Consider the following 17,301-nt stretch of genomic DNA (forward strand, 5'->3'; position numbering starts at 1 on the left):
ATGATTGTAGCGTTAATTCTGTGAACAGTATAAAGGCATTTGTTGGTGCTGCTGAGGTTAGATGTGTCAGTGCTTCTATTAAATACGGGCTTCCAAGGGTTTATAACTTCCCCGTTGTTTTAATTCACATTTTGCTGAAGCTTGACACCCAGCTTCTCAGCACAAAGGCACCTTTTCCCCTTTCTCTAACACCTTTAAAACGCTTTGGCCTGTTTGGCTGTTTCTTTCAGCACCAATTAGAAGTACTAAGTTTTAACATGGAGTTTTATGTAGCAGTTCAGCATAGAAACTGAGATTTGATCAATTAAGATTTGCTAGTGATTTCTTCGGGTAACCCTTTTCATCCTCCTAAAAGTATGCATGTAGATAAGATAATGGGCCCTAATTCAGCAAAGCGTGTCAACGTAGGCTTAAATCCAAAGAGTTCAATGGGACTTCAGTACATCCTTAAAGTTAAGGAGATGCTTAAGTGCTTTGCTGAATTGGGACCATAATGAAATATCAGTACTCCTACAACACCATTCTGTTGACCTAGCTGTTGTGCTTTGAGTTACAAATAAAGGTATGATGGCAGGGGAACCAAAAAAACAGACAAATCCCAAAATGCTCCGTCTTATAAGAAACCAAATTTCCCAAATAAGCCAACCCCAAATTCACTGGTGCAAATCACAAATATTGGTGGAGTACTACACTGCCAAGCATTAGGTACAGCTCCAGTCCTAGGAATGAACACGGAGTTTTCTGGAGACCCCATTTATCCCCTCATTCGTGGCGAGAAGAGAGCCTCTTAGCCGCTGACTCAGTCTACACTGCATGCCTCTTGGGAGGGTGTGTAGGATACATGGAGCTACATGCCACTGCGAAAGGCAGGCTGTGTCCACATGGCGATGCGTAGCGACACATGTCGGGGAAAGGCTCTGGCAGGGGGAGGCAGCAGGAAGCTGCCAGAGCCTTGGGGTCTTTCCCTGCTTTGGGGAAAGACTTCAGCAGTGGGACACCTGGCTTGGGGAGTAGATTACATACCCAGAGGGTTCAGGAGTGTGTCTTACTCTGTTTGCCTAAGCAGGACCTCGTGGTCTCCATTGCTGTTATACCCATGCTAGGGGAACTAGCTGTGTGCGGCGTAAGTGTATCTCAAGAGCTCTTTGGGGACAAATAGAAGTTGTCCCATTCCAGTCCCAGAGGGACAGCTGTCCGGATACAGAGCCTCAGGAATACGCACAGTCAAGTTAAAGTGGGGGAGGGGGGCAGTTCTCTAGGCTCTCTCAAAGAAATGGGGGAAACCCGTTGAGTGAGTAGAAGTTTGCAGGGGGAAAATGGGAGTCTGTGTCTCTGAAACCCGGGAGCCACACAGGTTTTGTTCCTCTCCTTGAATGGAAAACCCCCCTGCGTTTTCTGAAATGGTTGGTCTAAGCGACTTGCACTGCCAGCTCGCAAATACAGGGAGCGCAGAGCAAGTCTGAGGGAGAACCCTTTTGATCAGGCACTTCATCAAGTGACTGCACCGTTTTTCCCAGTCGCTGGCTGTCAACATCCTCCTCCTCTTTATCCCATTTAAAGTCGTGGTTTGCTGGGATGGGTGCTTAGCTCCATTTGTGGGAGTGGTGGTTTCCTAGATAAACCAGCCTTGCAAAACTGCTGAGGAAATAAACTGGTCCAGGCACAGAGAAAACGAATGCTATTTTACCTTGAATGAATGGACAAGAAGAATTTAGCAAGGCTGATGCACACTGCGAAAGGCATGCCCAGATCCGTTGGTGATGGGCAACTGACTTGGAGAGAGGCAGAGAAATTCAGCATGAGGATTCCTGCTCCTGGAGCCACAGCATTTTCTGGCTTGGCATTACAATAGATATGTTCTTATAAGATCAGGTACACTGATCGGAGACTCCTGCGATAGGCAAAGCCAGGGGGTGACATAAGAAAGGAGAGCAGGTGCCTGAGTTGTTTACAGCATTTCTGTGTTGCATGTCACCTTCCACCCCACCCCCTGTGCATGCGTTTGGGTTTTACTTGCTGACGCAGCATCAGATTTGACTATGAAGAGGTGCGAGTCAGTGACTTGGTCAATCTGAACAGTTCTGTAGGAAAACCGAAGTCCCGTCCCTTCCCTTGCAACTCTGCAGGCCATGAATTTCTGTGTGTGTGTGTGTATGCGTGCGTGTGCGTGTCTGAAATGCACACTGTTCTGTAGTGACTTTAAGACCAATCTTTTTTTTTTCTTTTTTTTAAGCTTGAGATGTAACCCTAGGAGGACAGGTTGCTTTTCCGTATTTAGAAGGCTACTGCAAACGTTCATGCTGTTGGCATCTCTTCTGTGCATCCCATTGCTTGCTCATTACAGTGTAGCAATGATCTTTCAAGCAGATACTTTCTTTTTCTCTGTCCATCCACCCCCAAACAAAAGAAAGGGGCGGGGGGGGGGGGGGGGAGGAGAAAAAACACAAGCCAGAAACTGATATGCCTGCTGGAGCTGGGAGGGAATTTCCCTCACTCCATAATAATTGTATTGCACGGTTGGCCCGGGCATTCTCTTTCCTCTGAAGTGGGCCACTCCCAGAGGGCAGGTCCAGGCTTAGGATAACCCAGTACTGTGCTCCAGTCTGCAATAGGGAAGCCATAATGCAAAATCTGTCTGGCTTCTGTATAAACCTTTAACAGCCCGTGATGTCTTGCGGAGAGTCAATGGAAAGATACCATAGTCCTGTTTATTTTAAAGTTTTTAATTGCTTGTATGTTCATCATCATCTAATTTTTTATTAAAGTTCATTTTCACAAACTAACCCTCTTGTTTTTGTTTGTTTGTTTTTTTCCCTTCTCTTTTCTTCTCCGGTTTCCCTTCTCGTTATGGTAGACTGATCCTTGGTTATCATTGCAGAACTATGGCGGCGGAATGAGACCTCCACCCAACTCTTTAGGCCCCGGCATGCCTGGAATTAACATGTAAGGCAAAACCCATGATGCTTTAACTCTGGTGTCTGACAGCAGCTTTGACCCTTGATTTGAAATTACTTTGGAATCCCAGTTCTACATTGCTGTTGAGCTGTATCCTGATGTGCCATGTATAAAAGCTTTTCTTTTTCATTTAAACTCTAGGGGCCCGGGAGCTGGTAGACCATGGCCTAATCCCAGCAGTGCTAATTCAGTAAGTGTCTGTCCGTCTTTTTATCGGTATTAGACTAGAGCAAAAGTTTGTACATGAGCATCTCTTCAAATATGACTTCCTTCTCGCGTCTTTTGTTACTTCTGACTAAAGCCTCGTCTTTCGAGCCAGCCAGTGTACAGGTATTACGTGGACATGCCTGAGGATCAGGACAGGAGAGTAGTGTTATACCCATTTAATGTGGACAGATCCCCCAGGCAAACATTCACCATCCTCCATACTGTAGAGTGCTTCCCAGCGAGCACCTAGCTAAGTAGAGAAGATTTTTATGTTGCACAGTGTTCCATTAATTTGGTTACTACCTTGGTGTGTCTAAAAGTTACAGCTGTGTTTCTTTGTTCTAATCTGTTCCTTAGCCAGTTTTCTGTCCATTTTCTTTGTGATTCAGGGAAAAGGTGTGATACTGTGTGCACCCAAAAAAAAAAAAAAAATGTAGGGGGAAGGAAGGAGACAGGATCTTCCAGCAGCAGCCTGGTCATTCGGTGACCACAGATGTGTCTGATGTAGTGCAGAACACCCACAACCTTGCTCTTGAACCATTTAATTTTTCTTGCCTTTTTATATCCTGCCAATAGTAGGGTTTTGGGGACAGGGTAAGTGAAATATTGTGTGCCAGCATATTCAGTGCGTGGTGGGCATTTATAACACGTCAGAGGCCACTACTGTAATTCAACCGAATTTCCGCTTCAGTTTGACAAAGCAGAATGTGCGCACCCGAGTTAAATGTGTAAATCGGGATATTACTGATGAAATGCTGCATTTCAGATAGGTGACTCTCTCCTATGATCTGTTTATAGATTCCATATTCTTCTTCATCGCCTGGTACATACGTGGTAAGTTCCTGGGCCGAGTTCTTATTTCTAGCCAGATTTGTGGTCAGATTTCAAGTGTATATACATTACAGGTCATTGACTCTTTGTACACACACATGTGTATGTAGATATAACTTATTCGGACTTAATAAATTCTTGGTGTGAGTTAAACGTATATAGCGTAGCCATGTCCCTCTATCCTGAGTTGGTACAGAAGTCTGGGTAGGGGCAGAAATTCTAAAATGTAAGAATGTTTGTTTCTAGAAATCTGCGTGTCTTCTGAGTACCCAGAACAGCCTCCCTTTCCTGTAAATCTAAAAAATGTTTTAGAAGGGGTCCCGTGGACACTGCAAATGATTTCCACTCTCTCCCATATACACCTCTCAGATACTTTTTCTTTTTTTTTTTAAATTCTGATTTTGCTCGAGGCTTAAACAAAGCATTGTACTTTGGCTAGGAGAGTGCATCAAAGGTTTTAGCAGGAGATTAATGCTTGGCTGAATACCAAGGTGAGACATTGTTGCTGACAGCAGCAGGATCGTGCTGACCTATTGCAGTATATGTTATCACAGTGGTTTTTGACGTGTGTTTAATCTTGTCTACAGGGGCCCCCTGGTGGTGGAGGTCCTCCAGGAACACCGATCATGCCTAGTCCTGCAGGTAAAATTCAAGAGCCGACGAATTCAGCACTAAAAAACCCAAATTTGCTGATTGTTTTCAGTGATAGCCTCCTAACTCCTCAGCTCACGCTCAGCTGCCATTCCATTGGATTCCTGATCACGTGCAATCGTATTGAAAGAAGCTTTTGGTGGTTGTTAGGATGGGGCTTTGTATTCACTTCTCCGCCCAGGATTGAGTTTCAAGAGGATGAAAACTCACGGTGGGAGGGGGGGAAGGGGAACTCTGAGAGCACGTGTGAGCACATATGAAGTAGGGAAGAGGAGGGAGCTCTTCTCAGTGTCCGGATTTGTTTCCCTGAGAAGCAGCAGTCACTTCACGTTTAATCTCCATGTTACTAAAGTGAACCAGCCTTGTTTACATGCCTCACTAGAAATGTGCAAAACGCTGCTTGTTCTTTGACAAAACATCCTTATAAAAAATTGACTCTCTTTATTTGTCTTTCCTTTCAGGCTGGTTAGCAAACAAAAAGCAAGGGAGTCATTCTGTACTGTTTAGGGGCTGACATCCCAGCTACCGCTTGCTCTTTAATAAAATAAAATACAATTTTTAACCTTGGCTTTATTTATTGGCTACAGAAAAAAAAAATCCAATCTCTATTTACTACAAATGTTTCCTGTGCCCCTTCTTCCCCCACACACATTAACTCTGATGCCTTCTCCCTCAAAAAGACCAAGTCAGGCTGTGGAGGCTGCCATTGTGGTGGTCAGATTTATAATGTGGACTTGCAGGCGCTTTTGAAAACAGCTTTGCAAAATTCTGCTTGTCACAGGGAGGCTAATTCCCTCGCCCCCAAATTTCTTGTTTTTTGGATGGGTCACTAAAATTTCCCACATTGATTTTTCTCCTCCTTCCCCACATAAAGGTGGGCATGTAGATTCTGCATCAGGACTGGTAAATTTCTCTGGCAGTTTTGCAAGGCTGATTTTGTAATTGTTGTAGTGATCAATCGGAGGGGATGGCGGGTGGGTGGGCTCCAGGGAAGTAGCCTTGCTCTGTAACTGTGGTATTTCACAGCTGCAGGGGTGGAGCTAAAATGTAATATTACGACTGTCTTTCTGCGTCTGCATTTTTATGAGAACTCTGACCTACATTTCAGACTAGGTCATAATAAAACAATCCATATGTCAATGGGTGCTGCTAGTCACTGCCCCAGTATTCTGTCGCTGCAGCACACTTGTAATTCGTGCATTTATGTATTGTGATGTGATTAAAATGATTTGTCTGTTACCATGTGCACTATAAAGACCCAGGTTCCTTTTCCATACTGGTTCGGGGATTTGTTTTTAATACTGGTATTGTAATAATCTTGGATAATGTTTGGATAATTTTGAGGTGTTAAGTGATACATAGAAGCAAATTATGTTTCTATGCTGCCTCTGACGAGCAAGCCCTGTGATTCTCAGTAGTTGAATTATTTTCACAGTTGAATTTCTGTGATTAAAAACTTTGTGAATCTTCATTAAATACAAATTAGCCAGAAAATGGTGGTACTTACAGGGAATTTTAGGTGATAAAATACAAAAGAATGAGTTCAAGTGGCATGAGTTTGTTTTAATTAAGAAATGAATTAATCACTCTGACTTACTGGGCTTCACTGTTCTACAGATTCAACCAATTCAAGTGACAACATCTACACAATGATTAATCCAGTACCGCCTGGAGGCAGTCGATCGAATGTAAGTCTGCTTTCTAATAATTTACATATCAGATACCATAACAAATCATAATTAACTTCATCAGTTGAGGGTAGAGCAGTTTAATTGATTTCAGCCATTGGTTACAAAATAGAAATAAAACAAACCATCAGAAAGTGATTAACTCTTCATCAACTTTGTTAATTTTTTATGCTTATTAAAATGGGGCTGTTCATGCTGCTCTGGCCAAGATCATGTCAGTAATGCATCCAGTTAGCAATCGCATTTAAAGGGATACAGTCGTCTTATAAACTACTCATTTTCAAAAACTGGTTCCAAGCGCTGCCTGTTTCTGAGATCCCTCTGCCAGCATGGGTGGGTTTTTGTGATCATTTGAGAGATTTTTTTTTTCTCTCCCCCCCCTGGGAGGGTGAGTATATAATAACAAAAGCTCGCGCCAAAGGGGAAGCTGACTCTTCAGGGGAGAACAGCAAACTGACTAGACCCAAAGGTAGGAATTTTCAAAGGATGAACTGAATTTCAGTGGGATTTGGGCTCCTCTGACAATCACAGCCCAAATCAATGAACTGGATAAGGGGAAGTGCAGGGAAGAGGGCCATGTTCATTGTGATGTTGATGGGTGTTGCAGGTGAAAAAGATCAGACCAGATTGACTTTTTTTGACTTTAAGGATATGTCTGTCCTGGAATAAAAGACCTGTGGCACAGCTGTGGCTGGGCCTGGGTTAGCTGACTTGGGCTCATGGCGCTTGGGCTGCGGGGCTAAGAACGGTTGTGTTTGGGTTCTTTGCAGGGTCCTGAACATCTACACAGCAATTTTACAGCCCTGTGAGCCTGAGTCAGCTGACCCGGGCCAGCTGTGGGTGTTGGCTACATAGATGTATCTTAAGGGGCTTTATAACTGGGCCCTGAAGCTTCATTCTGTGCTGCAGCTTGGCACATAAAACAGTAAGATGTCAAACCCATTATTGATGGGTTTGGGGGTGTTTTTGTGCCCATGCTGGCTGCGTGTCTGTTTGTACAGATATTTGCTGGTTTTGACTCTGTTTTGTCTTCAGCTTACGTAGGTAAAGTGACTCGAGTGGGAACTCCCTTGGCCATTTACAGTAATGTGATCTTTGCAGATCTAGGGACAGGGAAACAAAATGAAGGAGGTGATGAGGATAAACAAAAACCTTCCCCTGCTTCTGTACAGTAGTGCCCACTCTGTGCTCGGTGCTTTCCAGTCTCCCAACGAGGGTGGGCCCTGCTGCAAGGAGGTGACGCGTTATTGAATCTGCCTGCCCCTGTTCAGTGTGGAGCATGGGAGCGTGGCACCCATAAGTGGCTACGTTGGCTGGATCAGCTGTGAGGATCCATCACTCCTGTCTGTGTGCTGAGGAGGAATGGTGTGGGGGTGGGAAGACAGCGCACCCATCCACTTAGAAAAAGAAATGGTGGTGCCAGAAGGTGGGTGTGTCAGAGCATGACGGTTCCACCTGAAGTCTGTTTTGGTTCGGTGCTCGGCAAGGGAGGAGCTGACGGCATTGGCTTGGAGGAGCTGTACAGCAGTGAGGAGAGTGCTTCTCCATCCAGCCCGATAGCAGGCCTGGTACTCTGGGTCTCTAGGCCTTGCCTGAGCAGAGGCTGCCAGTTGGCCTGAATCCTGGAGTGCTCTTCGGCTTGGTATGGAGAGTGCAGGCTGCTAGTTAGCTTTGATGGCTTTATTCACCAGGAAAATGGCAGAGCCAGGTTCGATTCCCACCCCTGTTCTCGTGGGTCAGGAGCCTGGCAGATGTGAGGCACTTGACACCCAGGCTTCAGACTGCTCAAGAGCAAACCCCATTGTCTGACTTGAGGAGCTGCATGGGTAGGCCCCAAAGAGAGGCTCATCCGTTCCCCCTGCAGCCAGATGGACGACGTTCACAGCACAGGGGGCTGAGGAGTGGATCTAGCTAAGGTGATCATGTTGAAGCCTCACTGATCCCTGGGAATGAGCAGCACTGGGGGAAGGAAGATGGACGGTGGTGTAAGGAAATATGGCTGGCTCCCTCAGCTGGCCATTGAAATGTGCTGGCAGGAGATCTTTGGCCTGGATTTGCAATGGTAGGTCAGGTTGCGCACTCTTCAGGCGGGAGGTGGTTTTGCCATGCAGTGATCTTGGAACACCCCCTCATGGCCAGAGAAGGATGTCACAAGCACAGTGGAGCGAAATGGGGGGAGCCAATCTTCGTAGGGCACAGCATGTTGACCCCCTCGTTGGGTTATAGTGGCTGGTTGGCTTGGGGATATGCTGGTGGGGAGAATGTGCCCTTTAGACATCGCTTCCTGGCTTCAAGGAAGTGTAACTGTTCGGGCTTCCCGTGCCCACGGGGGGGAAAGTAGCTGCAGAACCATTGTGCTGCTGCGTGTGTGCCTGAGAGAGCACTGAGTGCTGCTGACAAGGCAGCTGGGGGTCACCCCCCACATGTGTGCATGTCCCCGCCCTCCCTGCCGTTCTTATTGGGGCAGACCGTCTGATGGCGGGGCAGGAGGGGCGAAAGGGTCACACGCATGTGTCTGAGCACAGGTTTCACTGCTGTGTGTTTGTGACTGTGTTTCTGTAAGAGGGGTTTGAACCCTTGCTCCCCATAGCACCTTAGAGCATTAAACCAGGTGGGAGAAAGGAAGCCCTCCCTATCGCGCCTGTCACCCGTCATATTACCCGCTCGCCTCGTTGGGTGTCTTGGCTGACTTGATAGCCCTGTGATTCAGCTCCTATCAGCCTGCCACAGTGAGTTATTTCCAGAATGGTGGGGGGCCCTGTCCGCTGCGGGTGTATGGTCCCTAAGGAGGGATATTAGTTTCTCTGTAAACACTGTTCATGGTGGAGGTCGCAGAGGGTGAAACCAGAGCCCTGCTATTCTGTGTACCTATAGAGTCGGGGTAATTGAGTCGAAGGCCAGAGGGGACCACCAAAGTGTCTGAGACCTCCTGTATGTTGCAGGCCACGCCACCATCCGCACACTAAATCCAACAGCCAGAACTGGACCAAAGTATTACCGCCTGCACCCCCTAGTGATGTAGCCATGCCAGTAAAACCCCCAGGTAGATGCAACGGTGCTGACAGAAGAGTGCTTCATCTGTGGACATGGTGTTCCTACCCTATCGGAAAAACTCCTTCTCTCCACATACTCTGTCTACACTGGAGGCTGTGTAGGCATAGCTGTGCCAATGTGGGCTCTGTAGTGTAGACGTAGCCTTAGTGACCAAGACTGTAACTTTCCTGAGGCGGATAAGTTTTCAAGGGATATTGCTTCCCAACCCAACGGGAGCCAGGTCACCTTTCCGTGTCTGGGCAAAACTTGGATCATAGAACATTCTGCTCTGTTTTGAGGCCATCCTTGCCAGTGGAAGGACTGGTCTGCTTGATGCTGATAGGAGTACGGGTCTCTTATTTTGGGGTTACATTTTCTGCTGTTTCCTTTCTCAGTTCCCAATGGGGCCCGGTTCTGATGGCCCAATGGGAGGCATGGGCGGTATGGAACCACATCACATGAATGGATCGTTAGGTAAGCTCAAGGTTGGCTGAGCAGGAAGCGCACTAGAGCTGACCCTTAACAAGCTGTTTAATGCTGATTAGAGCTCTGTGAGGGAGATACTATTGTCCGGTGGCTTTTCCTGCCTTGCTCCTGGTGTACTAGTCAGTGATTTTTGGAGGCACATGAGTACTGTGAGCTTTGAGGTCTGAGAATCACCCTATTTCCTCCAGCCCATACCCCACACAGCCCTCTTTTGCCTTGACCTACCTGCCGGCTGCCTGTCCGCCCACGTGGCTGGATACTCTTCTGTTGTAGCATGGAGCACTACCACAGTCTCACTGGAGCAGCATTGATAGATTCAGTCAGAAAAGGAGCTTAAACGCAAAACCAGTGTTGGTGTTTAATTGAAAGCAGTAGAAAGGCCACCATTAGCCTAGAGTCTGTCTCCTGTGTTGTTCAGCTATAGGAGCTATGCTATAGCTTGATCAGTGTCCGAGTGCCACAGGGAGAGCCAAGGCCCCTGCAGCTAAACTGCCATTTGTCTAGTGCCATTCAGTAAGAGTGCCCGGCGCTTTGCAGTCAGGTGAGCCGTCCTCCACTCCCTGGAGGTCAGCATACAAAGGAAAGGCAGCTGAGGCCCCCCACCGTTCCCTTTTACCAGAGGCAAATGTTAAGAGGTGTGGGATTAACACAGCTGCGACCTGTATTGCCTGCTGCTAGCAATGCCCTGGAGTAGCTGCATGTAGCAACCGCCTCCTGTTTCTGGATGGCATTCTAGGCACCCGCCCAGCGCCTGCTCGAGCACTGAATGGGCTAGCCAAGGAGAACTGCATTAACTCTGAGCAAGGAATGTCACTAACCTGCAAATAAAAGTTCTCTTTCTTCCCCTCTCTCGATAGGGTCAGGCGACATAGATGGACTTCCAAAAGTAAGTGTGCACTGTGGTGACCATAAAGGTGAATCATTTTCCTTTCAACTGTAGTCCGTCCTCCCCTCATAAAGCATCAGCAGTGAGAAAATTGTGTGTGTGGTTGGAGAGGCCCCAGTGTAGGGGGAGCAATAGAGGGACACCAGGGGCTTTCTCCCATCCTGTAGCCCTTTCCCATGAGACGTTTGCTTCGGCGCGAACAGAAGGTTGTATAAAACGCAGCCGTTCTCTCCTGCTTTCCCACCGGCTGCTCACAGTCGTTAGCGAGGGATTTTGCCTGTCTGTGCTCAGTGACGTATTTGAGGCATACTCCCCTTCTCCTTCTTTTGTCTCCTTAGAATTCTCCAAACAACATAAGTGGCATTAGCAACCCCCCGGGCACTCCGAGAGATGATGGTGAACTGGGAGGTAACTTCCTCCATTCCTTCCAAAATGACAATGTGAGTTGCTCAGACACCCAGTCTCTAAGCCCCCTCTCTTTTGGGGTCACAAAATTTATAAGGCTCTGTCTCTGCTTCCTGGTGGGGCCTGAGGTCTGGAGGGGCAGAGGTGATCGTGCTTTCTTTGATGATAGTAGAGAAAGCATGTTGTCATTTAATACAGATCTAGCTGTGGTCCAGGGGACTCAGCACAGGGCTGGGAGCGGAGAAGCCCTGGTTCCTAATCCTGATTCTGCCACTGCCTTTCTGTTTGACCCAGGGAATGTTGCTTAAGCTCTGTGCTTTGGAGACCCCTATCCAAGCGAAAAACAAAAAGTAGCGATAATAAATCTTCCCTGCCATTTGCGCTGCATTTTGAGATCTATTTCTGAACAAGGTATTGAACCAAAAAGCACGTAGGCTAGACAAGATGGCAACCGCATGTAACAAATGAGGCTGAGGCGGGAGAAAAAACATGACAGCAGTAGGGTCACGTGGTTGTGTAACCCAGCTCTGTGCCCAATTGGTAGGGTTTTTTAATAAAGGTGTAAATAAACCTTGCTGGCCCCCTTTCTAGCCCTCGTGTGCGTGAAATTGACTCTGGTGAAAGTGAGCTATCGTGGTGAGCTAGAGACAAACATCTTTGCTCTGTGAAAACCTCCGTATACAGCTGTGCTGCAGTTTGGAACAGCAGGAAGCTGCAGGTCTAATCTTGGGACCCCCGATTGATGCTTGAGAGCAGTTTTGCTCAGGCTTGCAACACCCCCTGCTGTTTCCAAGCTGCCCCTGAGCAGACACCGCTAACCATGCTCGCTTTCAGCTGCCAACAAATGTGCACGCATCTTTGAGATCTGCAGAGTATTTTCACGATGGATTTCAAGCTCTACAGATGCAAGAGGCTCCCCCTCTTTTTTTCTCACTGTATTTAGCATTATATACATGCATGCATTTAAATTGCCTCCTACCCCATACTGTTTTGCTTATTTTCTCCCTGGAAAGACCATTATGCAGCAGATTATGTGCTGATAAATTAAGAGTCTCTAGCATATTCTATCTTTCTGATTTATTACATCCAATTATGTTGCTTTATAGTTTTCATAAGCCCAAGTCTTACTTTCATATCCCCTCTTCCCTGGCCTTGGCCGCGTTTAGTATTTCAGTCCTGTTTGCCCAGTACTCATTCTGTGCTTGTCTCTCTTTCAGTATTCCCCCAGCATGACGATGAGTGTGTGATTTCCCTCCCCCTTCCTCTTCTCCAGGATAAAGAGAGTCAGCTGCCATTTGGAGGATCTAAAAGAAATTATGCAAGAAGAAGCTAGGTGTATTGGCAGAGAGACGCGAGGGGGCCAAACCCCAGTTTTAGTTTCATGCAATAAAAAGGCTGAACTTTTTATTCCATAAAACATGAAGGACAAAACTTAAAATATTTCAAGACGTGACAAGATCCTTCTTGTGCGGAAGGATTTATATATGTACATGACACTTTTTTTTTTTTTTTTTGGGAAACAAATGGAAGCCTCCAGTACCCAACTCCAACCTCTTTGCTTTGTTCTTTTAAACCTGTTGTATGTTTGTGCTGTGCTACACCAGGAAGCTAGTCTAGATATGAAATCTCATGTTGTCTCTGTTGTAGTCCTATTTTTTTGAAAATAAACTGGACAGTTTACAATTGGCGGTTTTTGTTCGGAAGGCGCGTTTTTGTTTTTGTTTTTCTTGTTTGCAGCACAACGCCGCCTCCTCCAGAAGAGACTCCTCCACCTCATAGAAAGTTGTTAATGCAGTTGGCCCCTCATAGGATCACATCCTCAAGAATTAATTGTGATCTTACTATCTGTGACCGTGGCATGCACTGTATTAGTCTTTTTTTCCCCCTCTTGGAATACAAGGAGAGTTCAATACTTCCCCCTGCGAGAATCCTTGAGCTATATTTCCCTCCCACCACTACCACCAAAAGAGAGAAAGAAAGGGTTAATCTGACCTGGGATTTTGTAACTGTGATCTCAAGCTAACATCTTTGTTGATTTTTGGTTTTGTATTTTTTTAAAAAAAGATGTGATCTTATCAGGGTTTCGCTGTATGTGTTTTGGAACTGGATGGAGATATTTTAAAGTAATTGTTCAAATGTATACTTGCTATTCTGTAGGCTCACTCTGTAACAAAAAAAAAAATAAAAACAAAAATGAAAAAATTACCTTTCTTCTCTTGGTAGAGGTGACTACAGAAAAGTAACCAACCAACCAACCATGTTAAAGTGACACTCGCCAGAGTCTGGGATCTATGTACATTACACTACCCTGTAGTTGGTCTTTGTTTTATAAATCTCCACTTCTGATCCATGTATATCACATTATGTAAAATATTATCTCCTTGGATTTCCCTTTGTGCCGATTATTGAGAACATTGTATCTTGTTTCAGTGTTTTTTCTTACCTTGTAGTCTGGTTCTAAAATAAGAGAGGGAAAAAAAGTAATTATTATACATTGTAGTTTGTGTACGATATTTGTTGATAATGTTTTATTAAAGGGATGTCTTTTTTTCTGCACCCCTTCATTGAGATGTTTTTTGGGAACATTGGCTGGTTTTTATTATTCTGACTGCAAGACATGAGATGACAAACTTTTTTTAGTGTCATATGAATTTTTTTAAATGTTTGCCTTCTTTTTCCTAGGCATTTTAATTGTGCTTTACCTGTAGAAGGTCGTTTGGGGGGGGTGGGCGTGGGGGGGGGCTGGGGGTGGGAAAAGGGTGTCAGTCTCATAGTTACAGTCAGGTTAATATTTAAAAATTAAAAAAAAATCAAATGAAGATTTGTTGTATTGCTGATACATCCGTGGTCTCCAGAATGGATCATCTTTTTTTGTTTTGTTTTTGTTTTTTGAAGTGAGAAATGACAGACCGGTTTTAATGTATTTTAAAATGGATAGCTAAATTATTGTCTTCATTGGTATGGGATGGTTTTTGAATGAAACGGTTCTTTTTTCCCCCTCCATGCTGTAATAAATATAAACATAAACATTTGAGTTCAGGTCTCTGCTGTTTGTTACTGGGATTTGCCATGAGAAAGCTGGGCAATTTTTTTTCTTCTAATGACTCAAACACTTTCTGTACAGTTTTGGGGGGCGGGCGAGTGTATCTACTGAGGATGGGCCGTTTTAACCCTTCCCCCACAAGCAACTTGTATTAAGACATTCGGTTCCAGACAGAGCGGTAGGTTTAGAAGGGGTGGCAGATCCTAGCCCCAGCTTTTATCCGCTGCTTTGGCAGTGGCAGAGATGCTGCTCAGGGGCTGGTGGAGAATTCCTTCAGCCCAGAGCAATGGAAGACTGAGGAAAGCAGCTCTGTGCTCTTTTCCCCGCCCCACTGGGCCCTAGTGTAGAGGTGTGCCCGTAGCAATGGGTTCTGGGCTACACCGCCGCCTTGGAGAGGCAGCTATAAATTAGAAGAACCCCTTATGCCAGTGGCCATTTCAGCCCACGGAGTGGCCCAGAATCTGGGCTGCACCGAGGTGATATAAAGTCAAGCTGCACCTTCTGAGCTAGGCCTCTCAGGAGGTGCCGTGTAGAACCTGGGCCCCCAGGGCAGGGGCAGTGGGATGAGTGAGTGCCGTGGTATGGATAGTTTCTTTCGGGCTATGCCTGCTAAGGACTCTGATCTGTGGGAATATCTCTGGAAGCTTGTCTCCAGCCATGCTGGGATTGGAAGCTTTAACAGTAATGTTGGGGGGAGGGGGGTCGAAGTCAGCGTTTCTTCATCTTAAAACTGAAATGTTGATGGACGGCATGTGTCTTATCCATTGGAAGAATGTTACAATTCCCCATCCTGTGAGCGTGCTCACTGGGAGAGAACTGATGGGGCCTGGGGACCCTTCTGTTAAAAGTGGATGTCAGTATTTTAAAAGCACCTTTAGGAGCCTCATTGGGAAAGTGAGATTCCCTGCATGGGGGAGGCTCTCCACACCGCAGGAGGCCCTGTGACTGTGGGGTGAAAAGGTCCTCCTGTCCCCCATATATTTGCTGGGGAAGTTGAGCCCATTAGCAGCCAGTGCAGATGGAAGTGTGGGGCACCCATTATATCTGCACGAGGAGTCGTGCTGGAGTGTCACCGCCTGCTATGCAGGTGGGAGCAAGATGAGCCGAGTCCATTTAGTCTGTGTGCATGGCAATCAGAGGTGTGATTGCAGCTCAGACATACCCACGCTAGCTTTAGTCTAGCCAGCCTGGCTAAAACTAGCCATGAAGATGTGGTGGCACAGGACCCCAGCGCTGGCTAGCGATGCAAGTATGTACCCATACGTGTTACGGGCGGGCTTGCATAGCCAGCACTGAGGCCCACTCTGTGACAGCTTCATTGTGATTTTTAGCCGTTTGAGCTAGATTAAAGCTCTAATGCGAGCATGCCTAACTGGGCTGCCGCCATCTCTGATTGTAGGCTAGACAGCCCAGACTCTGGCTTCATGCTGGCTTGTGGGCTGAGAGAGAATTTCACCCTAGGAAAATTGTGTTAAGTGTATGCAGGTATCCATCTTCTTTTTAAAAAAAAAAAAAAAAAGGTAAGTTGAAAATTCCTCCATTTCCCTTTCAGGGGTCTCATCTTCATGCAATTGCTGATTGTTTGCCATTTGTAGAGCAGGGAGTGCTTTATACACAAATGTAGACAAGGTCAATTACAATGTAGCTCCCAGGTGACATCAAACTGTATAGTGCTGGTGCCAGGCATCAGCAGACTAAGCAGTTGCTGAGGGCCCCAAGCAGCTCAAGGCGACCCCCTATTCTCTTTTTATAAGAGCTTGTCTGTTTTAGAATTGGGAAGCCTAAAATATTCCTACTTAGGGCCCCCAATGGGCTAGCACTGGCTCTGCAAACACTCAAAACAAAGTGGAAAATGTAGGGAAAGGAGCTGGATTTTATTTGTGGCCAGCATCTATTGCAGGAGATGCATAAAATCCTGATTTAAGGTGAGGAAAGGATATTGGAGTGTTAAGTTTACAGCTTTGTTTTTAACGAATCGTAAACATCCAGTCAGCACGTGCTGTTCTCACATACATCATGTGGAGGTGCTGGTGTAACTCCAACGGGAAAGTTACTTTTTTTATACCCTCCCCCCCCCACACACACACAATATGAAAAGACCCAATCTGCAGCACCGAGCACAATGGGTTCCATAATTCCCAGGTGATATTGCAATACAAGTTAATCTTTAATGTAGCTATTCCAAAGAAAACATTCCGAGACAGCTCTTCTCTCCGATTTTGATGTGACAGTTCTGGTTCTGAGCTCAGGCTGTTATGAACTGTAACTACAGAAAACCCCCAGTGTGGGGTTTGAAGGACTGGCTCCTGTCAGAGCTCTTTTTGGATTTGGGGTGATCTCTGGTAAGCTTATTAGCATGCATGCAGGGGTTTGTTGTTAATGTTTTTTTTTTTTCCTCTGAAATGCCTTTTACCTTAAGAATAAATGTGCTTGCATAGAAAGAGCTGTTTGGTAACTTGTGACTGCTGACAATGCCAGCTGTTCATAGCGTTCGGAGAGAGAGTAAAGTGCGAATGCTGGCCTGTTTAGGCAGTCTGGCTTGCTGGGGATATCGGTATAAGCAGGGAACTTTGAAGCCTGGAAAAACCCTGATCAGGCAGAGGAGAGATGTGGGCCTCTACGGAAGAGGGGTGATGGCTGAGGAGCTGGGAGCCTAGAGCCCAAAATACAGGTGCAATTACCCTGAACAGTGACAAGGTGCATAAATGTTTTTCTGCATGACCTTCTGACCTTACGGTGGAACAATCTATTACCAGATCTCGGATTCGTCTTTTTTGTGAAGAGAAAAAACTTTACCGAGGTTCTGCACTTCAGAACTTGTCTGAAATGTTTTGATTTCTCAATCTTTAGATAACTGAGGGATTGTATGCTGGATAACTGCTAATCATTTGTTGTGAACTGTTGTTTGACACTTGTCCTCTCCATTTTTCATAACTGATTGGCATGGGGAAGGTAAGTTTTGACTTGAATTTTCCTGCTTTTTTCCTTGTGGAAAGCTTTAATATGGTTTGAACTAGCCTTTCTAATAAATGGTCTGGAAATGTCTCTCTTAAACAGAGTGATGCAGCTTTAATGCTGCTCTCTGGAGAGCTTTTCTTCAGGGGGAACATATTTTG

At 45.9% G+C, this 17,301-nt stretch overlaps 1 protein-coding gene across 4 annotated transcripts in view; it reads left to right on the forward strand.

Annotated features, from left to right (window-relative positions):
- Window positions 1–13,862, forward strand: part of SSBP3 (single stranded DNA binding protein 3) — a 140,462-nt gene extending 126,600 nt beyond the window's left edge. For 2 of the 4 annotated variants that reach the window (XM_074961682.1, XM_074961684.1), the window contains 9 exons: window positions 2,855–2,943; window positions 3,097–3,145; window positions 3,961–3,996; window positions 4,581–4,635; window positions 6,262–6,332; window positions 9,761–9,839; window positions 10,709–10,737; window positions 11,076–11,177; window positions 12,360–13,862. In XM_074961682.1, the coding sequence (XP_074817783.1) occupies window positions 2,855–2,943; window positions 3,097–3,145; window positions 3,961–3,996; window positions 4,581–4,635; window positions 6,262–6,332; window positions 9,761–9,839; window positions 10,709–10,737; window positions 11,076–11,177; window positions 12,360–12,389 (540 nt within the window). In that variant the 3' untranslated portion in view covers window positions 12,390–13,862. The remainder of the gene's footprint in view (window positions 1–2,854; window positions 2,944–3,096; window positions 3,146–3,960; window positions 3,997–4,580; window positions 4,636–6,261; window positions 6,333–9,760; window positions 9,840–10,708; window positions 10,738–11,075; window positions 11,178–12,359) is intronic. The other 2 variants (XM_074961683.1, XM_074961681.1) reach the window with 1 other exon arrangement.
- Window positions 13,863–17,301: the final 3,439 nt, after the last annotated feature.

The sequence above is a fragment of the Natator depressus genome, chromosome 8 (genome assembly GCF_965152275.1).
Source record: "Natator depressus isolate rNatDep1 chromosome 8, rNatDep2.hap1, whole genome shotgun sequence".
Taxonomy (NCBI): Eukaryota; Metazoa; Chordata; order Testudines; family Cheloniidae; genus Natator; species Natator depressus.